Raw genomic sequence first — 23,271 nt, 5'->3', positions numbered from 1 at the left:
AGTAAAATAAGAATGGAAAACAAACAAAAAAGCAAACAAAACTTAACAAATTAAAGTTGCATGACCCCCCCTGAAGCCAAAATAAAAACCTTATGGCCCCCAACAGTGCTCCCCCCCCTGTTTTGGACCCGCCCCATTTGCATATAAATATGGATCAGCCCCTTACAACAAGTTTTTACGTTCTGGGCTCAGCATCTTCTTACATTTTGGTTCAGTTTAGACATTTCAGGTTGTTTTCACACATCGAGCTCTGACAGGTCTTAAACTCAGGAGATCAAACTTTAAAACTGTTGAAGTTTTTTCTGCTCTTTTGGCCTCTTTGGGCTTCCGTACAAGGAGGATTTCTGTCTCTATCTTTTTCCTTTAAACCTAAAACATCTCCTCGGTGTATTTTGGTCTTTTTTTAAATAATAAACAGAATCAAAACCTCAAAGTTAAAAAGATTTAACTCATTAAATCCTCTGTGAATCACTCAGTGAACGTGGTTTGAAAGGACCAGATCCTGCAGATACACACACACACACACACACACACACACACACACACACACACACCCCTCTGTGCGACTGGTGGCAGCTCAGGATGGACTGTGGTTTATTGTTTGTGCAAATTCTTGCAAGAGGCAATTCAGGTGCAACAGGAATGAAGTCCAAGACACAGAGTATAGGATGCTACACCATGACGTGTGTGTGAGTGTGTGTGTGAGTGTGTGTGAGTGAGTGTGTGTTTGATCAGAGGAGTGTGTGTTGGTCTGCTCCGTGTGTGGTTATTATCTGGGACGTATGGACTCGTCCAGCAGCCGCTCGGGGCTGAAAACGCTTCCTCCACCGTGGACTGATTCGCGCTGCTTTCAGGGACGCTCAGGAAAAAACTCTATCACACAAAATAAAAACACGTTGACATCTTCAAGTTCCCTAAAACAGCAGACATTCAGCGTTAACTGTGGTAGCTATGTACAATAGAAGGATCTTCATATATTAATATTCTTCTTCTCTCCTCTTCTCCTCGTCCTCGCCGTCGACTCATCGACTCATCGACTCATCGACTCATCGACTCATCGACTCATCGACTCATCGACTCACCGACTCACCGACTCGTTACGTCCTTACACGTTTGTCCGTTTGTATTTATAGAGTATTTCCAGTATGTACATTATAAATTACTACACAGTCTCCTGGTAAAATAAATAACTTAAATACAACGGCCGTGGCTTTTGCAGTGTCTTTGCATGAAGGGAGCAGGAGGGGTCGGGTGGAGGGCGAGAGGGGGCGGAGCCTGCTGTCGGGTCCTCGTAGCGTCGGGTTACAGAGGATACACAAGCTGTGCAGCGAGACACGGAGGGACGGCGTGGAGGCAGAGGGCCCGAGAGCGAGGAAACTTTACTTCCTGTGAGGGCGTGTGGCGGGAAACGTCCTCGTCCAGGAAGATTTCATGACCTCTGACCTCAAAACAAGTGTTGACTGACTGGTTAATCAAGTAGTTTACAGATTAAATCATCTAATCCATGCTTCTTCATTTTTTCTGTCTGTGTCAAAATAAATGTGCTCTGTACCTTTAAATTTACCGTTTTTAAACTTTTTGGCTCCAAACTTTTCCAGAAAAATCTACAACTTTAGAAAAACATCTGAATTACCCTGAAGGACCAGGTCAGAGGAGTTTCCCACCACACCACCCCCCCTGAGAGTAAAGTCAGGATCAGGATCAGGGTTTGGGTCCAGGCTGGTCCAGGGTCGGGCTGGAATACTGCAGTGGTAGGTCTGGTAGAGCACGGTCTGGTTTTTGGCCCCTAGTTTGACACGTCCAGGATCTCTGGAGAGACTCCTGGACTGTGAGAGGATGAAGGACGGAGGAGGAGACGGAGGAGGAGACAGAGGAGGAGGAGATGGAGGAGGAGATGGAGGGGGGGTGAGTGCAAAGCTTCTCCTCCAGCTATACCACCGTGCCGCTCGGAGAGTTCCCGTTCTGTGCTGTCAGGTTCTGGTCGGAGACAGAAGAGAAGAAGAGTCAGACGGAGGAGACGAGCACAGGAGAAAACCCACGCTCCACCTCACAGAGCGAGCAGAACGAGAAAAAGGAGCAGAGAGAAAATCTACATCTGTTCAGACGTTTGTTTAGAGTCTGAAACAACCGTCTTCAACCTGTGGCTCTTTGACTCCTCTGCAGTGTCTCCTCGTAGCTTTAAAAAATATTACTGAAATAAAGAACAGTTATGTTTCTTCCAGAGGGTATTGATGATTAAAGACACTGACACTAAATAAAATCCTGCGTTAACATTTAGTTGAACTAAATCTTCATCCCATCTGTCAATAAAGCCTGCCACCTCTCTACTTCACCTCCTACAACATCAACAGCCCACCAACTTTCCATGCACCTGTGGCTAACCTCAAGTTTTACAGCCCTGGGAAGATAACTACATAATGAGTTAAGCATTTCATATAAATAAAAAATCAAATCAGGTATTCTTATTTTTGAAATTTTTAAAATATAATTTTTTTTGTTTTATTTGCAATTTTTTAAATTTGAAACTTGTATTTCATTTTGTAAGTGTTTTACATCTCAAAAATCTTTTGTTAATTTTATTTTGTAATTTTGTAAAATTTCTTTTTTTTTCAAATGTATAAAATTATTTTGTTTCAAATTTTTGCAAATTTTTGAAATTTGTTTTAATTTATTTATTCTTAAATATATGTATGACATTCTAATAATAATTCTAATTTTTATTTTTATTAAAAATAAAATCTCAATTTCATAATCTTTTTGTAATTTTTATCACTTTTTTTTAAAATTTCAAAATTGTTGCACATTCATTAATCTTAATTTCTTAAATTTTTTTGCCTTTTTTAATTTTTTGCACATTTTTGCAGTTTTTTTTATTTTTGTACAGTTTTGTTATTTATTTATTTATTTTTATTGTTGTAGCTTTTTAATATTTAACATTTTTTAATTTTAAAATGTTTTGAAATCTTATTAATTTCAAAATCTTTCATACATCTTTGCAAATTTTTTAAGTTAAAAAAAACTTTTGGAGTTTATGGAATTTTTTTGAAAATTTTTAATAATATTTTGAGATTTCTGCAAATTCAAAAAATAAATTACCTTTAAAAAAATAAAGGCATCAGATGTACAATTTAGTATATTTACCAGTCTGATAGTTAAGATGAGTATTCACCAGATTTTAATTTTGTATAGAATTTTATACACTTTATTATCTCTACTGTGAGGATAAAGTAGATTCTGTTTCTCCTGAACGACGTTAATCCAGCTGAGCTGAGGAAAAATGGCTCCTATCAAAGTAAAAGTTGCCGACCCTGCTCTGAAACATCCAGCTGGAGGATAAAAACACTGATAACTGACCTGTGGGAGAAACACTGGTCTGGAAAATGTGTCTGAACTCTTTATTTTTCCAAAGTTTCTCGTTTTACGGAGCCGAGTCGACCTGACCCTGAAGATCTGATCATGAATCGATCAGAGAAACTAAAGAAATCCTCGTCACCTGATCCCAAACATGTCAACTAAAGAAGAACCCTGATAATCAGAAGTTTCAGTGACGGGACAGGAAGTTGACAGACAGGAAGTTGACGTACCGCCTTCCCCGGCCGCGCCCAGGTGCAGATGAGCCCCTCCTGGCAGGCGGTGATGATGCAGTCGTCCATGAACACCAGGACCGTCAGCCGCTCGTGTGCGATCTTCTTGCACACCAGCGGCTCCAGGAGCGGCACCTCGTGCATGCGCGGGCACAGCGTGGTGCCCAGCACCTTGGCGGCGTCCAGCCGGTTGCTCCTGGGCGCCACGTTGATCTTGTCGTTGCTCTTGCTGATGTTGCCCAGGCTGTGGTACCTCTTGTGCTCCTTCTCCACGCCGCTGCCGCAGCCCGACTTGTCCGACTTGCGCTCCTGGAGTGACAGCGTGGCGAAGCGGCCGATGCTGAACGGGGTGCTGTTCCCGCCGCTGGTGCTCCCTCCGCTCCCCCCACCGCCCCCGCCGCCCTCCGTGGCGCCCTGGCTCTTGGAGGCGTTGGCCACGGCCGGGTGGGGCAGGGAGTTGGAGCGGGACAGGGAGCGCGGCAGCGGTAAGGGCAGCGTTGGCGGGTTGGCGGTGCCGGTGTTAGTGTTCGGAGGGTGATGGTGACCCTCCACGCCGCCACTCCCTCCCCCGCCTGAGGTGCTGTTGACCGTCACGCTGCCGGAGTTGGACAGCGAAGGCCCGAAAGTGTTAGTGAAGGCGCGGGTCAGAGGGAGGCGTGGGTACAACACGTCGTCAGTCAAATCCCACAGACAGAACTGCGTGTCCTGACCCACCGAGCCGAACCGGTACGTGACGGACGCCGAGCCGCCTCCTTTGGAGCTGTGCCGGGACAGACGCGACAGCGTGCTGCTGGTTCTGACCCGGCCGAAGTGCATGGAGTTATTTGGCGCCCCCTGGTGGAGGTCTTCCTCGCTGCCGCTGAGCTCCATCGGCTCCTCGTCCTCTAAGGACGTGGTGAAGGGGTCGAACGCCACCACGTTGACCCAGGACTTGTGTCCGTGACCTCTGGCGACCACGCGGCTCTCTGCGAACGACCACACAGTCACCAGGTCGTCCTCCCCTCCTGTGGCCAGATATTTCCCGTCAGGACTCCACGACACGCACAGGAGCCCGCCGAAGTAGCTCTTCATCACGCCCTGCAGCTCCATGGAGTCGAAGTGGAAGACGCGCAGGCAGCCGTCCTGGCCCACGCACGCCACGTGGACGCCGTCCGGCGAGAAAGCGAACTCGTTCAAACCGCCCTCGCCCACGGCCCACCGTAACAAAGGGTTGCGAGGCGTCTTGGTTTTACAGGCGTAGACGGCGAAGCCCTCCCCCTGCCGCAGCAGAGAGTACTGCGGCGCCGTGGTGCCACACGGGTGGTCCACGTTGTAGAGGTAGAGGTGTCCGCTGGCGTGGGACGCCAGAAACAGGTTCTCCGACTTGGGGAGCCATTTAAGACACGTCACCTTGGATTTGTCTATCAACCTCTGGAAAACAGGAGGGAGGAAAGGAGGAGAGGAGGAGAGGAGGAGAGGAGACAAGTGAACGTGAGAGACAGGAAGACAGAGTATCACAGAGTCCTGAGTCTGAGGTTTGATTCAACACGTGATCAAAAAACAAGAGATGAGGAGACGACACATGACGAGTCTGCAGAGAGGAGGAGGAGAGGAGGAGGAGGAGGAGGAAATGAGGGAGCAGGTTTGGAGCGGGGCGAGGAGTGGACAGGAGTCTGGTCATGGTGTTATCGAGAGCTGGGATCAGAGGAAACAGGAAGTACCTCCTCGTTGAAGAGTTTGCTGGTCTCCTTCTTGATGGGGTCCAGGTACTGGACCTGCCCGGCTGAAAAGCCCACGATGAGCGCCACGCTCTCCGCCGTGGCCGAGTACTGGTTGAAGTCGTGACACGTGGGCTGCGTCCCCTTGTAGATCCTCTTATCGATGGGTTTGCTGAGGTCTACGGCCTGCAGACAGAGAGGAGGAGGATGATGAAGAGGAGGAGGAGGAGGAGGAGGAGGAAGAGGAGGTTCACAGACTGACAGAGCTCCTGAGGAGAGCGACCTTCATCCTGATGATTCACCTGAAAACCTGAAACCACCTGACCAACCCGCCTTACACTGCCGCTCTGCTTCACTCTGACAAACACTCAGAAAAACCAGGAACCACAAGGAACATGTTCTCCATCAGGGGGCGCTATGAGGGAAACATGTTAGGATGGTTTTATGACAGGATCAGGATCTGGATCAGGATCAGGATTTGATCAGGAATGGTTTCAGATTGAGACTGTTTTAATCTGCACACAAAGAAAAGTAAGGAAGGACAATAAAAAAGGGGAAAGGGGAGTAAGGAAAAGTAGGAAGGAGGGAAAGGAGGCGAGAGAGGAAAAAAGGAAGTAAGGAAGAGGGTAAAGTAAGGAAAAATTAAGGAAAGGAAGGAAGAAAAGAAGGACGCAGAGAAAGACAGAAGGAAGGAAGAAAGGAAGGAAGGAAGGAAGGGTAAGGAATTTATTAAGGATAACCCCTTGAGATGCAGCATCTCGTTTTCAAGGAGGTTAGGAAGGGAGTGAGAAAAGAAGGAAAAAAGGAAGGAAGGAACGAAGGAAGAGGTAGTGAGGAAAGAAAGAATAAAGGAAGGAAGGAAAAAGGGAAAAGGGAAAAGGAAGGAAAAATGAGGAAAGGAAGGAAGGAAGGAAGGGAAGGAGGAAAAAGAAAGGAGATAGGAGAAAGTAAAAAAGGGTAAAGAACAAAGAAGGAAGGAAGAGAGGGAGTAAAGAAAGAAGAAAGGAAAAAAGGAAGGAAGGAAAAGGGGAAAAGGGGGAAAGGAAGGAAGGAAGGAAGGAAAACAAAAAGGAGAAAAGAGAGGGAAGAGAGGAAGGAGAGGAAGAGTGAAAAAGAAGTAAAAACAAAAAAAGGAGGGAAGGAAGAAAGAAGCAAGGAAATACAGGAGGAAGGAAGCAGGGGAGGAAGAAGAGAAGGAAGAAAGGAAGGAACGGAGAAAGGTGAAAGACAGGAAAGAAGGAAAACGAAAGGAGAAAGGAGATAGCAGAAAGGGGGAAAGAGGAAGGAAGGAAGAAAGGAAAGAAGGATGGAAGGAAGGAAGAAAGAAAGGAGGAAAGAGAGGGGAGAGGAAGAGTGAAATAAAGTAAAAACAAAGAAGGAGGGAAGGAAAAAAGAAGCAAGGAAATACAGGAGGAAGGAAGAAAGGAAGGAAGAAAGGAATGAAAAGGAGAGAGGTGAAAGAAAGGAAGAAAGGAAAATGAAAGAAGAAAGGAGGGAAGAGTAAAAAAAAAAGAGGGAAGAAAGAAAGGAAGTGAGGAAAGAAAGCAGGAGAAAAGGAAGGAAATAAAATCCAAAGGAGGAAGAAGGTAAATGTTTTTAGCCCCAAACATGTCTCCTCTGTTTCCTCACTGTAACCTTGTCTCCTTTCCTCTGATGAGTTTTAACTCTCTTATTTTCTGATCCTGATAAAAACGTTTTTCTCAGTCGTCAGCTGAAGCTGATGAGGCGTTTTAAGCCCCTGATCCTCCTGATTTCCTCTTTCCTGTGCGCTCTTAAAGTGCTGAAACAGATCCTCTCTGTCTGTGATGATTCACTCAGGGCTCCAGGTCTGAACCACCTGCTGCTGGAGGTTTGGGAGGATCAGGTGACACAGAGGCTGCAGGTACCTGACTTTAACAAACGACTGGTTTTAAAGAAGGTAATTCACACAGAAGCAAAGCTTCGTACACAGAGACTGTTTGACAGATCAGTCAGACAAAGAGAAACAGCCTCAGAGGGAACAGAGAAACATTTACAGAAAGTGGGAGCTCAGCTTCACAGTCTGAGGATCACACGACACGAGGAGAGGAGGAGGTTTCTACTTCAGGGTTAAGAGCACAAAACTTTCCTGCTTCAGCTCAGCGCAAAGGAAGCTGACGACGAACATGACCACGACCACGTCTCAAACACGTGCAACAAGTCAGGAGGTCGGAAAGTCGACGAAGCAACAGGTTCACAAAATGTTCAGACTCCAACAACAGGCGCCAACATGTTTCAGTCACAACACAACTGAGCTGCGAAAAAATAAACTCTCATCAAGTGTTTTTGTCTCATTTCAGGTAAAAATAGTCTGTTTTACTCAATCTGAGCCACATTCACCTGAAGAGTCCAGAAAAATGTTTTGTTTCAAGTCATTTAAAGACAAAATGAGGTCTGACTTGCTGTGACGAGTCAAAAACATCTGTCAATGGAAAAAAGAGAAAACTGCTGGAAAATTGATCTTTTTTTTTCTTGTGACAGAAATTCAGACCACATTTAATCTGGACTGCTCAAGTGAACGTGGCTCAGATTAAAACGAAATTTTCTACTGGAAAAAAGACAAAAACACTTGATAGGATTTAAAGTTTTTTCCAGTGTGGACAGGGAAACAAACCCAGACTCTTTTTTTCTGTCAGGTGAGAAAACTGAAGATGAAATCCTTTGTTAGCTTCTCTTTAAGAGGAAATAATATCTGAGATAAAATGATTTTGCAGTGGGTCATCGTAGCTTTAAAAAATTATTGAAAAAAAAAATATATTTTTTTCTTCCAGAGGGTATTGATGATTAAAGACACTGACACTAAATAAAATCCTGCGTTAACATTTTGTTCAACTTACTATGCATCACATCTTGCAATAAAGCTCTTAAAAATTTTTTGAGATTTGTGCAATTTATTTTTTATTTTTTCTTACAAAGTTCAGTTTTTTTTCTGCAAAGTTTTGCACTGTTAGAATTTTTTTTTTTAAAGAAAAAATGCATTTAAAAAAAAAAAAGTGTTTGAAAATATGCAGCAAATTTTATCTGAAAATCCTTTTTTTTTTAGCAAATTTATGACATTCTGGCAGATTTTTTGTTTTTTTTTTGGCGGGGGCAGCTAAGTTTTGCAATTTTAAAAAAAAAAAAATAAATTTTTTTTTTAATTTTTAAATTAAAAAATACATTTAAATTTCATAAATTTTGCAAATTTATGAAATTGACATTTCTAATTTTTAATTTTAAAAATATTTGCACATTTATTAGAAATAAAAAAAACTAAAACATCAGATCTACAATTTTATAAACACAAAAACTTCTTGTTCTGATAACTATTGGTTAGATTTTTACAATGTTTGGAGTTTCATACACTGTTTTTTATTTATTGTAACGTTTAGGGACGGGAACCGAATTAGGTACTTTTACAGATACCGATTCAGATAACACCAAAAGGTGCCATGTTTAGGTACCTAAGTGCATTCTTGTGACTGTGAGGGAGAGGAAGAGTAGGAGATTTTCCATGCTGGACATGAACGCAGCATTACAAGGTGATATATTAAAGAATAAATATGTTTAATCCAAGTATTTTTATATTCTATTATTAAACAAATTGATATTTTTTACCACATAAACACAAAAAAGTACCAAAAATTGGTACCGTTAAGTACTGGTACCGATGGCTAGGTACCGGGCATCGGTACCGTATCGTTTCAAATGTGAAAGGAACCATCCCTCGTGACGATAAAGTAGATTTCATGGCTCCTGAGTGACTTTAATCCAGCTGAGCTAAAGAAAAATGGCTCCTATGAAAGGAGCCGTTGAAATGATCTCCTACATATATAATCTCTATGAAAACGCTCCCATGTGTCAGTGGAGCTGTATTTGGGGCCTGATGCAGAGAGCATGTCGTGTAGTTGTCTCTGACCGTGTGCAGTGAAAGAAAAGCCTTGAAAATCTCAGCGATGTCCTCTGAACCTCATTGATCTGCGTCAGGTGAGAGCAGGAGCAGTTTGTCCTCCAGCGCCTCCTAAATGGGTTATTAGTATTCCTCATTAGGAGGCGAGGAGCAGCTCTCTGAGCATCCTTGGTGAGAGTTAGCACAGATAAAAACGAGCGGTGGAAGGAGACACTGGAGGACAGACGGACAGAGGTGGCTCTGTACCTGAGAGAAGGTGTGGAGACCTGAGAAAGCTCCGTCTGATGGTTTTACTGTCAGACTCTCATTGCTCCATGAGGAGGTGGTGCAGCAGGAGGTGCAGGGAGAGGTTTCAGGTTTCTAGAGTGGGGTGACTGAACCACCTGCTGCTAACACAGTCACCTTCCAGCTGCTGCAGACTGGAGCTGCAGACCAGAGCTGCAGACCAGAGCTGCAGACCAGAGCTGCAGACCAGAGCTGCAGACCAGAGCTGCAGGTTGGAGCTGCATGATGCATTCAGATGCATCCAGGAGCTCGGAGCTCTCCTGGTCTGGAGCTCTCCTGGTCTGGAGCGCTCCTGGTCTGGAGCGCTCCTGGTCTGGAGCGCTCCTGGTCTGGAGCTCTCCTGGTCTGGAGCTCTCCTGGTCTGGAGCTGGGAGCAGTGAATGGAGCTCAGTCCCTGCCTCCCTGTCTGACTCTGAGCATCCTCCTGCATGATGCATCACCCTTCTCCATCCTCACACCTCCTCCTCCACCTCCTCCTGCTCCCTACACCCAGTCTAAACCCTGCTCCGAGCCCAGCTCTGCCCTGCAGGAGCAGACACAGCAGACCTGTTCACAAAGATGACGAAACACGCAGCCCTGCTAGCATGCTAAGCTAACGCTGACCATGTATGTGTCATTGTACCCCGGAGAGGAGGAGGAGGATGGACGGCTCACCTTCTTGATGTTGGTGTAGGTGTAGAAATAGAGCTCCCTGCCGATGTTGAAGCACACCCGCTCCGACTCCTCGCTCGGGTCCTCGGGCTGCAGCTTGACCATGGAGACCCGGACCGGCGGCAGGAAGCCCGCAGGAGAGGAGTTGGCTGCGGCATTGGAGGAGGAGGAGGCGGCGGCGGCAGCGGCGGCGGCGGCAGCCCCGGGCCCCTGCACCAGCCCGACCACTCCACCGGGCAACGGACCGGGTCCGGCTCCTGGGCCCAGCGTGGCTCCGGAGGACGGACCCCGCGGCAGGCCGCCCCGCTGCTGCGAGTCTGAGAGGGTGAGCAGCTTGTAGAAGCCCTCCCTGGTCCGGAACTGGGATTTAATCTCATTGATATCCTTCAGAGCGCCGCCATCTCCGGCCATTTTTAGTCCAAACAAGCCGCACAGGAAACGGAGATTCTGACCTGGAAACAAAAACGCTTCAGTCAAACGAGCAGAAATGGGAGAGGCGACGGAGAGCAGCAGCAGCCCAGCTCAGCGAGGCCGACCAGCACCCCCGGTCCGCCCCAGTCCGCATCTTACACCAGCACCGGCCGCACGACCACCGCCACCAGAGGGATCACCCCGAGAGAAAGCCCTGCTGAGCCGGTGAGAGCAGCATCCTCGGCCGGGCTCTGCCTCCGTCCACCCTGTGTGCGTAAAGACGTGAGATGCTGCGTCGCTGCTGCTGCTGCTGCTGCTGGCCCGGTCTGACACTGCGCACTGAAGGGACGGGGGTAAACAGAGGGCACCCGGCCCCGGACAGACCGCTTCATTTACCCCTCAGCCAACCTCCCAGAGACACCCAGAGGGTCCACCAGAGATACCCACCATCCACCCAGTCCGGCTCTGTGGGGCCCAGCTGGGCTGACACAACTTTAATCCTTTTTTCAAACAACCTTTATTTTTTTCTATGAGTGATTTTATAATCTGGGAAACATGCTGAAACACTGACGGTCATTTAAAAAATATTATTAAAAAAATATTTTTATGTTTCTTACAGAGGATGTTGATGACGAGAGACATCAACACCAGCTAAAATCATGCTTTGACATTTTGTTGAACTAAATATGCAGAACATCTGTCAATAAAGCTTTCAATTTCTTTTTGAGAATTTTGCAAATTTTATTGAATTTAATTTTTTATATATTTTTTTTCAAATATAGAAACAAAAACATTTTTAAAAGATTTTTTAATTCAATTTTAAATTAATTTTTTGCAAATTTTATTGAATTTATTTTTTTTTAATTTTTTTTTTTTTTCAAATTAAGACAAAAAATCAATTCTTAAAGATTTTTTTAATTTTTTTAATTTTTTAATTCATTTTTGCAGATTTTTGAAAATTTCACAATTTTTGGAAATATGTAGCATTTTTTTTAATTACTTTTTAATTGTTCTTAGCAAATTTACGACATTCTGGCAAATTTTTGAATTCTTTTTTTTTGGTTGGGAGGATGCAAATTTTTTTTTTAATGAAATTTCAAAAAATTTAGCAAATTTATAAAATTATTGACATAACTTTTAAAAAAAATAAATATTTGCAAATTTATCAGAAATATAAAACAAAGACTTTGTACAATTTTATAAACACAAAAACTTTATGTCAGGTTTACAAAAAGTAAAAATATATCCGTCTTTTTTTAGCTTTATATTTTATTTGCAAAGTTCAAACCTAGAATATACTAAATTCATTAATTAGCTGAAGCTCTAGTAAATTCTTAAATATTTAAGTAATAAATATAACTCATGATTTGTATTTTTAGCTGAATAAATGATGAACCTGTAACTTTCTGTATTAATGAAAGTAAAATATATGACACCGTAAAATTGGCCATTGCTTGAAATTAATATTTAGTGAAACTGATTAGTTTACCCCATAGAGATGAAATGTTATCCTGATTATAAAATTACTCCTATAATAAAAAAAAAAAATCATAGGAGCTCAGATCTGCATTTTAAAGACATGCTAACATTATTTTACTATTTTTATTGAATTTTTTTTTTTTTCAAATTAAGAAAAAAACATTTTAAAAGATTTTTTAATTTCTAATTCAATTTTTTTTATTATTATTTTTTATTTTTTTGCAAATTTTATTGAATTTTCAAATTAAGAAAAAAAAATCAATTTTAAAGATTTCTTAATTTTTTTTAGATTTTAATTCCATTTTAATTAAATTTTTGCAGCTTTTTGAAAATTTTACTTTTTTTAAATAATATAGCATTTTTTTTTTAATTACTTTTTAATCATTCTTAGCAAATTTACAACATTCTGGCAAATTTTTGATTTTTTTTAGTGTTTCACTAAAACCCTTTCATTATTTTACTAGTTAATCCAAATTTTCATGAAGAATTTTAATTAGATTTAAAAAATCCTAATGCACATTTCATGACTCTGATGCTTAAATCTAAATGAATGTATTTTCTTACACCTTTGTGCCTCCGTAAAGATTTCTTGAAGCTGGCACAGATCAATTCAAACCTCTTTGTTGATACAGAAAATTTTGCACAGTTTTTCCTGCTCCCATCAACACAGCGAACACCATGTTTCATATTTAACTTTATTACAGTGTAACGGCTCACACAGGTGTGGATCTGTGACTCAACACGGACACTCAGGTAACACACAGCTCCATCAGGGCTGGTGATCAGGAGTCCTTCATGCAGACGGACGCCGCGTCTCCTGGCAGACAGCAGCTGCAGCAGGAGAAAGTGGATCCACCTCAGACCAGGGACGCGGATCAGGTTTTCCTCAATCCCTCAGACCATGACATCAGCATAAATAAGAGCAAGAGCGGCAGAGTCAGGGTCGACTCTCCAAATGTTAAATCAAAATGAAACTTTGACGTGTCCATGTTCTTCATCATCATCATCATCATCACGATGGGTTAAAGTCCTGAGTCAGGGCAGCACCACGTAGTTCTCGGCTATTTCCAGGACGTAGAGGTTGGAGAGCCCGGTCTGGTCCTCGGTCTGATGCGTCTCTAAGATGACCATCCTGTGGAGGGAGTCAGGGGGCGATAAGAGGTCAGAGCTGCAGGAACATGGTGAAACGACACGAAACACAGCGTGGAGGCTGTGACTGAAGAGGATCAGAAACTTCAAAACCTTCATTAACAGACAGAATTAAAGTTTAATAAAGTCCTGATGTTTTATTCATTTATTCAGATTTCTCTGAACTTTAGAGTCAACAGATTTCATCAAACCTCAGAAAGCAGATCGGAGATGTTGTCAGACTCAGTTTTTACCGTTCAAACTGCTTTTTAACGGAAAAAGTGAAAACCTGCCGTACCTGTCTGACTGAACCAGTCTGTAGATCTTCCTGGGGTCGGTGGTTTCCTCCAGGACCTCAGAGAAACTGTGTCCTCTCCTCTGCCAGCCGTGACGCCACACCACCAGCAGCGTCTCCTCAAAGTACACTGAGCACACACACACACACACACACACACACACACACAGACGCAGAGACACGCTGAAAACAGAGCTCTGAGCTCAAACCGCCGCACCTGTCCGGACTTTTCTCACCTATAGACTCCACGTCATGAGAGAAGGTCTCCTGCTGCACTGGCCTGCTGCTCTTTACCTCCCCCTCCAGGCCGACTATATGAACTGACTCTGTGGGCGAGGAAAGAAAATCCACATTTCACACCTCCTGGTTTTCACTTTTACACACTTTTTGGTGCATTTCAGCTGTTACCTCCCACAATTTTTTATTTCTTTTTTTATTTATTTAAAATAACTGAGGTTAAAAAATGACAGAAGAACCCTTTAATAACCAGCTTATTATACTCTTAAAAAAGACACAACTTTCTCTGTGAGTGTGTGTGAAGAGCTTTATATTTCCTTTCCTCAGCGTCCACTGTTGGTTTATTTTTCTATCATTTCTGATGTGAAAACAAAAGTTACAGAAAATATTTCCAATAATTTTCATTTTTTCTTCAAGAAATAAAACAGATTTTTGTATTTGAGGATTAATCCTCTATTTCTGCATCATTCACTAGTTGGGAAACCAAAGGGAAATTGTTGTGCCAAAGCAAAAAAAAAGAAAGAAAGAAAAAAAGAAACTCAAACTGTTATCAAATAAATAAAAATAAAATAAAATTGAAGGATTTAGAATAAAAAATGAAATACAAAGAAAATAAAATTTTAAAAAGTTTTTTTTAGATTTTTCAGTTTTTACAGCTGTCTTCAGATGAAACTAAACTATGCAAAAAAAAAAAAAAACTTTTTCTTTCAACACAAAACAGAAATTGGAAAATAATTTCATTTGTATTTTTGCAACATTTTAAAAACTTTGTTGTTTCTTTTAACCTTTGATAAAACTAATATTATGTGTGTATGTTGGTGGTGGTGGGAGGTTTGGGGTTTTATGGTATTCCTTTGTTTCTTTTTTCTTTTTGGCTTTGTTTTAATTTTGTTTGTTTCTATCCTCTGTGAGGCACTTAGTGTTGCTGAATTGCATGAAAAGTGCCATAAAAATGAAATAAAGTTGAAGTGGAAATTTATGGAAGAGTACTGCATTCACTTAAGAAAAAAAAAACAACTCAGGTTTTTCAGAGTAATTTATTCTTCAATTTGTTTTTGTGGTAATTAATTTTGTTTTTCTAATTAATAGTTTTTATTGGTTTATTTTTTTTATAATTATTATATTGGTTTGTTTTTTGTTATAATTATTTCTGCTTTTTTGAGTAATTTTTTTTTCTGTTTTCAGATTACTTTTTCCCTGTTTTTTGAGTAATTTTTTCCTGAAGTATCGAGCTACTTAGAAATCCCGCGAGAACCTCAACCTGCTGTTTTTTGTGGTCATTTTTTCCTCCTGTTTTTAGGAGGATATATGCCTTATCCTTAACTTTCTACCAGTCAGCACGGGGTCAATAAAGGTAAGGTGTTAGCCACACACAGGGTATGAAACCCTTGTTATGTTTTCGACTTTATCCTTATATTCTATATAAGCCTATTGTTTAATGCAATACTTAAGGAACAGACGAAGATGTGGCATTAAAAAATGCATTGCTTCTACTTTGGAAAGCCGGTAGAAAGTTAAGAATAAGGCATATATGAGCCCAACAGGATCTGTGATCAGTGCGGGACACAGGAGCCACCACACATCCACGGGAGTCGTCTGCAGGTTGGAGGTTCTCACAGTATCTGGATACTTCAGGAAAAAATTACTCCGAAAAACAGGAGGAAAAAGTAATCTGAAAACAGAAAAAATTATAACAAAAAACAAACCAATATAATATATTAATCAGAAAAATAAAAATTAATAACCACAAAACATTACTCATAAAAACAGAAATAATTATAACAATATATATATATATATATATATATATATATATATATATATATATATATATATATATATATATATATATATATATATATATATTAATCAGAAAAAAAAAATTAATAACCACAAAAAATTACTCATAAAAACAGAAATAATTATAACAAAAAACAAACCCAAAAAATATATATCAATCAGAAAAACAAAATTAATTACCACAAAAAAATTATTCATAAAAACAAAATTAATTACCACGAAAAACAAACTGAAGAATAAATTACTCTGAAACACCTGAGTTGTTTTTCTTTCTTTTTTTTCAAGTGAATGCAGTACACTTCCATAGAAATTACTTATGCCTGCAGAAAATACAGCTTTTTATCTTGTTACCCACCCAAAAGTGTCTGATAGCTCTTCATTTATAACGAGTGTTTGTACCTGCAAGAAGCTGCTGCACAGCTGTGATACAGGAGAGCTTCTTTGTTCCCACATTGGTTGATTTATTGTCACTTTATCTCATGACTGCATCACATCTAACTCCAGTTTTTTACCTACAGCTTGGTTTATGTTTATCTTTTTTTTTTTGCTTTTACTCTTCTTGTATATCTCCCTTACATCTCTGCTTCTGTAACACCAAGATTATCCCTACACGATCAGTAAACCTTACCTGACCTGATCTGATCTGATCTCTGAGCGTGGTGTAGTTTTCATAACCAGGTGGGAGTGAACACATTAACATGTCCCACCTGGACGGTCTGATGCAACCTGCCTCATTATCCAAGCAACAAAGACTGAGATTCAGAGATTCAGAGATTCAGAGATTCAGAGATTCAGATTCAGAGAGTCAGAGCTTCAGAGATTCAGAGATTCAGAGATTCAGAGATTCAGATTCAGAGATTCAGATTCAGAGATTCAGATTCAGAGAGTCAGAGATTCAGAGATTCAGAGATTCAGATTCAGAGATTCAGATTCAGAGATTCAGATTCAGAGAGTCAGAGATTCAGAGATTCAGAGATTCAGAGATTCAGAGATTCAGAGATTCAGAGCGCGGCTGCTGCAGCTCTGCGGCGTTTTTGGAGATGTACCCAGAAACAGGAAGTTGAACTCAGAGTAAATCAAAGTGTTTTCTTTACAGTGACCTCTGACCTCTGTCTGTGTGTTCGACTCTCAGAAACCTTTTGGATATGAACGTCATGTAACTCACTCTCTATCAGAACCAGCAGCGTGTTACTGTCCAGCTGGTTTACCTGGACCACGTCAGGACAGGGTTTCTCTGTGGGGACACAAACAGACAGGAGGATCAGCAGCAGGTCAGGACCAGGATCTGGTCTTCATAAAAACCACAGCGGAGCAGGAACAGCGTACCCAGGCCGGAGTTGGTGAACCAGGAGGTGTTGGAGTTGAGGTTGATGTAGTCCACAGTGACGGGCAGGTTGGGGCTGGACCCCCGAGAGACCCCGATGCAGACCAGCGGGTACTCCTGCTGCGGCACCACCACCATCTCAAAGAGCCGCACCGGGTTGGGCAGCGGGAAGTCAAAGTGCTGCGGCGTGGGAGCAGAAAAACGGGCTTTAAAGGTTTATTCCTCTGAGAGTTTCTCTCTTCACGGAGCAAACAAAGCAGACGGGTCGAGTGTTTCATTCAGGGACTGTAAACCTGAAACCAGCGCTCTCAAACCACGAGTGCTTCATGGTCAAAGGTCTAAAGCTAGCTCTTACATTTGATCGTGTTCATAAAAAGCTTTATTTCCTCAGAGCGGTGGTTTTATCTGCTGCTGTCAGAGTTAACGGTGTAATAAACTCAGAGCAAACCCAGCTCAGGAGCCCTCTGAGAGCAGGAGTGTCAGCCAATCACAGCCCTCAGAGCCGTGTCTGGGTACCCCCCAAAGGGTCTGGACCCTCACTCTGGGAACCCCTGGTCTAACTGGTGATCAGATGGTTGTCGTGTTAAAACCAGTCTGCTCTGTCTCTGAGACTGTGCTGGTTTTCAGTCATGTGATGTTTTTACCTTGATGAGCATGAACTTGTGCATGGGCTCGTACCACTGCAGCAGCACCACGCTGGACTCCAGCGCGCAGCACAGGAACACACAGCCTCGCTGCACGTTCATGGCTGCAGGAGGAAACACAGACACGTCTCCATCAGAGATCTGCATCATCCTCAGGTGGATCAAACCCTCAAAGTGGTTTTTACAGATGATGATTGATTTAAGGAGGAGCAGCAGAGCCACGTGTGTGTGTGTGTGTGTGTGTGTGTGTGTGTGTGTGTGTGTGTGTGTTTGATTCTGTCGGCGTATCTCACCCACTGAGCACGTCTTACAGCCCTTCGTATCTGGGACTTTGGACGTCACTGCGAATTTCCTGCAGATCAGATGTTTTTAATCGGCGTGAGCAGAAAGTTTCCAAAGGTGAAAATAAAAAAGAGGGGGAGCATCAAACGTCTCCGTTACCTTGGTAACAGTCTGTGAGTCGGCAAGGCAACCATCCTCTGGTCCTTACGAGCCTGTTCGTACAACTCTTTGAGCGAATGGGAGTGAAGCTGGGAGGACTTACCTGGAGGGACAGAGACAGAAACAGGGTCAGAGAGGGTCAGAGAGGGTCAGAGACAGGGTCAGAGACAGACAGACATGGCAGGGGTTTTTTCTTTCTTCCCTCCTTTTTCCTTTCTTCTCTTTCTTCTTTCTGTTTTTCTTCCCTTTTCATTTCTCACTTTCTATTTTAAATTGTTATTTTCCTTTTTTACTTCTTTCTTTTTTAATTTTCTTTTTTTTTCTTTCTTTTCCTTTTCTCCTTTTCTTTCTTCTTTCTTTCTTTTATCCTTAGTTTTTTCTTTCTTTTTTCCCTTTTTTCTTTTTTTCTTTTCTTTCTTTTCTTTCTTTCTTTTTCTTACTTTTTTCCTTCCATCTTCTACTTTCTTTCTTCCCTTCTTTCTTTCCTTTTTTCTTTTTCTTTCTCTCTTTCTTTTTTCTTTCCTTTTCTGTCCTTCTATCTTTATCCCTTTCTTTCTTTCTTTCTTTCTTTCTTTCTTTCTTTCTTTCTTTCTTTCTTTCTTTCTTTCTTTCTTTTTCTCATTCTTCTTTTTCCCTTCTTCCTTCTTTTTTATTTCTTTTACTTTTTTCTTTTTTCTTTCTTTTCCCTTTTTCTTCTTTTTCTACTTTCTTTGTTTCTTTTTCTTTTTTAGTTCCTTCCTGTTTGATTGCCTTTTTTAAAAATGTATTTCTTTATGTTTTTGTTTTATGTTATATTTATTTTTTCCTTTCTTCCCTCCATTCCTTACTTCCTATTTTTCTATTTTTCTTTCTTTCTCCCCTTCAATCACTCTTTCTTTATTTCTTTGTTTTTAGGTTTGTTTACATTACTTTACTCTTCTTTCCTTTCTCTTCTTCCATTACTTCCTTGTTTCCTTCCCTTCCTTTCTTCCTTTCCCCTCCCTTTTCTAACTTTGTCTGTGTCTTTCTGTCTTACATTTTCATCTCTTTCTTCATTTCTATCTTTCTGTTCTCCCTTCCTTTCTCTTTCTTTCTCTCTTTCCTTTGTTTATTTCTCTCCTTTTATTAGTTTCTTTATTTTCAGACAGACTCTTGTTGTTTTTTGATATTTTTATTCTTGTCAGATGAAGGCTCCTCCTCCTCCTCCTCCTCCTCCTCCTCCTCCTACCTGAGCCTCCCTTGTTGCCGTACCTGACACAGACATGAGGACGCTGTTGATGGTGTAGACCCAGGAGCACTTCCCCGGGTAGAGCTGGAACAGAGAGACCATCAGTTACTTCCTGATCGTCTGAGCGTGGCGTTAATCTCTGATCAGGGACACGGCGCCCTGACACAGATCAGCTGATCAGACCCCGACCCCCTCTCTGTATCTATGGGACAAACTCCTACCAGCTCCATGGTGGCCTCTGGGCCGTTCAGGTTCAGGGTGTAGATCCCCTCCTCTGCGCCCAGGATCAGGTGCTGGTCTGAGGGTCAGAGAGAAGAGACAGGCTGGTCAGACCAATCAGAGAGAGGAGAGACAGGCTGGTCAGACCAATCAGAGAGGAGAGACAGGCTGGTCAGACCAATCAGAGAGGAGAGACAGGCTGGTCAGACCAATCAGAGAGAGGAGAGACAGGCTGGTCAGACCAATCAGAGAGAGGAGAGACAGGCTGGTCAGACCAATCAGAGAGGAGAGACAGGCTGGTCAGACCAATCAGAGAGGAGAGACAGGCTGGTCAGACCAATCAGAGAGAGGAGAGACCGGCTGGTCAGACCAATCAGAGAGGAGAGACAGGCTGGTCAGACCAATCAGAGAGGAGAGACAGGCTGGTCAGACCAATCAGAGAGGAGAGACAGGCTGGTCAGACCAATCAGAGAGGAGACGAGAGATTTTACCTTTGGTAGCCGGGTTTTCCCAGGTGGTGGAGGAGTTTATTTTCAGAGGACAGCCCTGGAAGATCCTTTTAAAGTAGACCTGCAGAGAGGAGCAGAGGAGGAGGAGCAGAGGAGGAGGAGGAGAGGGCTGTTAATTATTCAGTTTGTCCTCTCTGCACTCCTGCTGCTCAGAAAGAGAGGAGGAAACTCACAGGAGGTTTCTTTATGACGGGGCTGGCACACTCTGCAGGGTCCTGAAACGAAACGCACGGAGAGTGTGAGGAGGAGGAGGAGGAGGAGGAGGAGGAGGAGGAGGAGGAGGAGGAGGAGGAGGAGGAGGAGGAGGAGGAGGACAGAAACATCTCCACCAGCTCTCATTTCAACATCTCTCATATCAAAGAGGAAAACCTCCTCAGGTTTGGTCTGATCTACCTTGGACGTGACGGGTCGTCTGCGGATGCCTTTAGGAGGGAGCTCAGGAGGGAGGAGGTCTGGAGGGAGGTGGTCTGGAGGGCGGAGGTCTGGAGGGGTGTAGTTCAACTGGACAGGGAGGGAGGCGGGGTCTGAAACGCAGAAACACGAACAAACGATGAGGAACTTTTCTGAATCAGGTATAAATTAATATTTTCTGACGTCTAACGTCTCGTTAACTGACAGGTCAAAGTGGTCTGAGTCTGAAATCCTGATCAAATCCAGATCCTGATCCTGCCATAAAAACCACCCTGACGTGTTTTCTCATAGCGCCCCCTAATGGTCAGAAGCAGAGTTTGCTGATGTTTCTGCAGCATGAAACAGGAAACACTGAAACATCTTCTTCACTCATGTTCAGGAAACTTTTTCTTTTCAGTTTGTCGCAGTTTTTGACTTTTTTTGGAGCTGGACCAGAAGAGTCCAGAGTCCAGAGTCCAGAAACCAAAGCCTGCAGGTTTTTCATTCATTCAGCAACAACAGACGTCACAGCTACAGGAAGAGAGGAGGCTGACCTGAGTGTCGGCTGGACCGAGGTTTGGGTGCAGGTCTGACGTGCGTCCCGCTGGACGTCCTCATGAGGGGGGAGGGCGGGGCGTACAGAGAGCTGGGCTTCCTGGACCGCTCGTCTTCCCCCGCCATGCTCTCCTCAGAGCTGGTTCGAGCTTTGGGCTGTGGACAGAGACACGTTAACGACACGTTAACGACACGCTGACTGACAAACTTGCGTCTGCAGACTGATCAGGAAACTGAGCGGGAGGAGTTCGTGTTCGTCACCTTTGGAGGAAGAGGAGGCGGAGTTTCACTGGATGGCAGGATGAGGCTGTGAGAGGAGACGCTCTGCGTTAGATCTGACACGTTAATGATTCAAACTCATGAAAACAGACGTTAAGCCTTGTTCTTCACTGACCTGGAGTTTTGTAGCGTGGGGCTGAGGACAGAGACAGAGAAGAGTCAGACAAAGAGTTTAAAAACCAATCATTCGTTTCTAACGTCAGACGTTTCTTTCTTACATGTCCACGTCGTCATAGTCATCGTCTGAGTCTGTGTCCTGATCCCTGACGGAGACAAAGAGAAGGAGGAAATAAATGTTGATACTCCTAAAGACGAGTCAGTGTTACATGTGACCACACAACTGGCACTTTTTTTTTTTAGTTTTTAAAATTTGTAAAATTTTAATTTAAATTAAAAAAAAAACAACAACAAAAAAAAAAAAACATCACATTTGAAAAAAAAATATATGAAAGTTTTTCCAAATTTTTGAAAAATTTGCAATTTTTTTCGTAAAGTTTTTCCAAAAAAAATCAAATTTGAAAAAAAAAAAAAAATTGGGAAAGTTCTTCTGAATTTTTGAAATTTTTGCATTATACAAAATTTGAAAAATTTTAAGTTAAATTAAAAAAGAAAAATCAAATTTGAAAAAACAGTAAACACATTTTTTTAGTTTTTCTAAATTTTTGCATTTTTTTTTGAATTTATGAAAATTTTGCAAATTATTTAAATTTCATATTTGTGAAAAATTTTGCAATTTTTCAAAATAAAAAAATAGCAACTTATAAAAAACTCTTTCATTTTTTTCAAACAAATTTTTGTTTCTTTTTTAACCTTAAAGACGTGTCAGTGTTACATGTGACCACACAACTGGGTCTGATCCAGTTACCTCGCTGGACTCTTGCTGCCCGTTGATCCCAGCGACGGTCTCAGCTGGAAAAAGACAAACAGGAAGGTAGGAACGAGAACACAGGAAAGAAAAAACTGAATCTGATAAGTGTTTTTGTCTGATTTTCTGTAGAAATTTCTCACCGTTGAGTCTGGAGCGCCCGGCCTCACAGGTCTGCGGGTGTAGATCTGCTCCACTGAGGGTCATAAAAAGGTCAAAGTCAGAAACACGCTGCAGGTTTTAGAGTTAAGGTCAGATCCACAGCTGTACTCGATCATGTGAAGTGTTTCCTTACAGCTGATGTCAGAGTTGGTCCTCTCGGCCTGGTTGTGTTTGTTAATGGACTGGATCCTCTTCAAAGACCCGGGCAGCGCCACCTGAGACCGACATGAGACCGACATGAGAACATGGAGCTCACTGAGTCTCTGAGCTCAGAGAGGATCTGAAATGTAGAGACAAACAGGGTTCACACCTCCATGTCCTCGTCCTCCGTGGTCAGGCTGCTTCTCAGTTTCTCAGGGTGACGAAATTTCTCCAGCAGGTCCCGGGTCAGCTCCTGGTTCAGACACTGCTGGGTCAGGAACATGTGCTGCAGAGAGGAGACCAGATGGAGAGAGGACAGGGTTACCTCATGTTTCTTCATCATGACAAAGGGTTTTCAACCTGTGGCTCTGGAGCCTCATATGGCTCCTTGGAGCTTTAAAAAATATTATTGAAATAAAGAATTGTTATCCTTACAGAGGGGAATTGATGATTAAAGAAACTGACACTGAATAAAATCATGAGTTAACATTTAGCCGAACTAAATATTCATCACACCTGTCAATAAAAATTTCAATATATTTTTTAAAATTTTTCTTTTTTTAATTTTTTGCAAGTTTTAAAAAAAAATTTTTTTTTAATTAAAATGTGAAATAAAATTTTTTTGAACGTTCTTTCACATTTTTGATTTTCTTGGAATATTTAAAATTTTGAAAATTTCAACTTAGATTTGAAAAGATAAACAAATGTGAAAAGAAACCCCAAATTTTTTCCCAAAGTTTTTCCAAATTTGTAAATATTTTGCAAAATTTTCAATTTTAAAAAACTTAATAAAAAAAACATCAAATTCGAAAAAAAAAATGTTTTTGATTTTTTTCCTAATTATTGAAACCTTTGCAATATTTAAAATTTGGAAAAAAAAATATTTTAATAAAAATTTTTTTTTAAAAAATCATTTTTTTGAAAGTTTTTCTAAATTTTTTACATTTTTGCAACATTTAAAGCTTTTATGAATTTTTGAAAATTTTGCAATTAAATTCTATATTTGTGACAAATTTTACATTTTTTTCTTTTTTTTCAATTTTTTTTGAAAATGTAGTTGA

General features: G+C 41.8%; 2 protein-coding genes across 8 annotated transcripts in view; both read right to left on the bottom strand.

The window, feature by feature from the left end:
* Window positions 1-511: 511 nt before the first annotated feature.
* On the bottom strand, window positions 512-11,084 carry LOC141798369 (WD repeat-containing protein 20). Its single transcript, XM_074680276.1, has 4 exons — window positions 10,128-11,084; window positions 5,285-5,467; window positions 3,585-4,994; window positions 512-1,977 (listed from the first exon to the last, which is right to left on the bottom strand). Exons 1-4 carry the CDS (start codon window positions 10,533-10,535, stop codon window positions 1,930-1,932), a joined length of 2,049 nt encoding a protein of 682 aa, XP_074536377.1. The 5' UTR covers window positions 10,536-11,084; the 3' UTR covers window positions 512-1,929.
* Window positions 11,085-12,727: 1,643 nt separating this feature from the next.
* map4k1 (mitogen-activated protein kinase kinase kinase kinase 1) overlaps window positions 12,728-23,271 on the bottom strand; it is a 44,323-nt gene continuing 33,779 nt past the window's right edge. For all 7 annotated transcript variants that reach the window (XM_074679419.1, XM_074679418.1, XM_074679420.1 and 4 more), the window contains 21 exons: window positions 22,380-22,496; window positions 22,203-22,284; window positions 22,051-22,103; window positions 21,908-21,951; window positions 21,261-21,305; window positions 21,158-21,178; window positions 21,025-21,070; window positions 20,763-20,919; window positions 20,212-20,342; window positions 19,992-20,033; window positions 19,801-19,879; window positions 19,312-19,388; window positions 19,114-19,174; window positions 17,884-17,986; window positions 17,736-17,794; window positions 17,443-17,546; window positions 16,801-16,978; window positions 16,640-16,708; window positions 13,674-13,763; window positions 13,441-13,567; window positions 12,728-13,146 (listed from right to left, as the gene is read on the bottom strand). In XM_074679419.1, coding sequence (XP_074535520.1) covers window positions 13,050-13,146; window positions 13,441-13,567; window positions 13,674-13,763; window positions 16,640-16,708; window positions 16,801-16,978; window positions 17,443-17,546; window positions 17,736-17,794; window positions 17,884-17,986; window positions 19,114-19,174; window positions 19,312-19,388; window positions 19,801-19,879; window positions 19,992-20,033; window positions 20,212-20,342; window positions 20,763-20,919; window positions 21,025-21,070; window positions 21,158-21,178; window positions 21,261-21,305; window positions 21,908-21,951; window positions 22,051-22,103; window positions 22,203-22,284; window positions 22,380-22,496 — 1,782 coding nt within the window. In that variant the 3' untranslated portion in view covers window positions 12,728-13,049. The remainder of the gene's footprint in view (window positions 13,147-13,440; window positions 13,568-13,673; window positions 13,764-16,639; window positions 16,709-16,800; window positions 16,979-17,442; window positions 17,547-17,735; window positions 17,795-17,883; window positions 17,987-19,113; window positions 19,175-19,311; window positions 19,389-19,800; window positions 19,880-19,991; window positions 20,034-20,211; window positions 20,343-20,762; window positions 20,920-21,024; window positions 21,071-21,157; window positions 21,179-21,260; window positions 21,306-21,907; window positions 21,952-22,050; window positions 22,104-22,202; window positions 22,285-22,379; window positions 22,497-23,271) is intronic.

This window comes from Halichoeres trimaculatus, unplaced genomic scaffold, assembly GCF_033239565.1.
Source record: "Halichoeres trimaculatus isolate MK-OKI-2021-1 unplaced genomic scaffold, fHalTri1.1 fHalTri1_scaffold_9, whole genome shotgun sequence".
In the NCBI taxonomy this organism is placed as follows: domain Eukaryota; kingdom Metazoa; phylum Chordata; class Actinopteri; order Labriformes; family Labridae; genus Halichoeres; species Halichoeres trimaculatus.
Note: the sequence above shows the minus strand (reverse complement) of the source record. Positions and strands in the feature narration are given on the sequence as shown.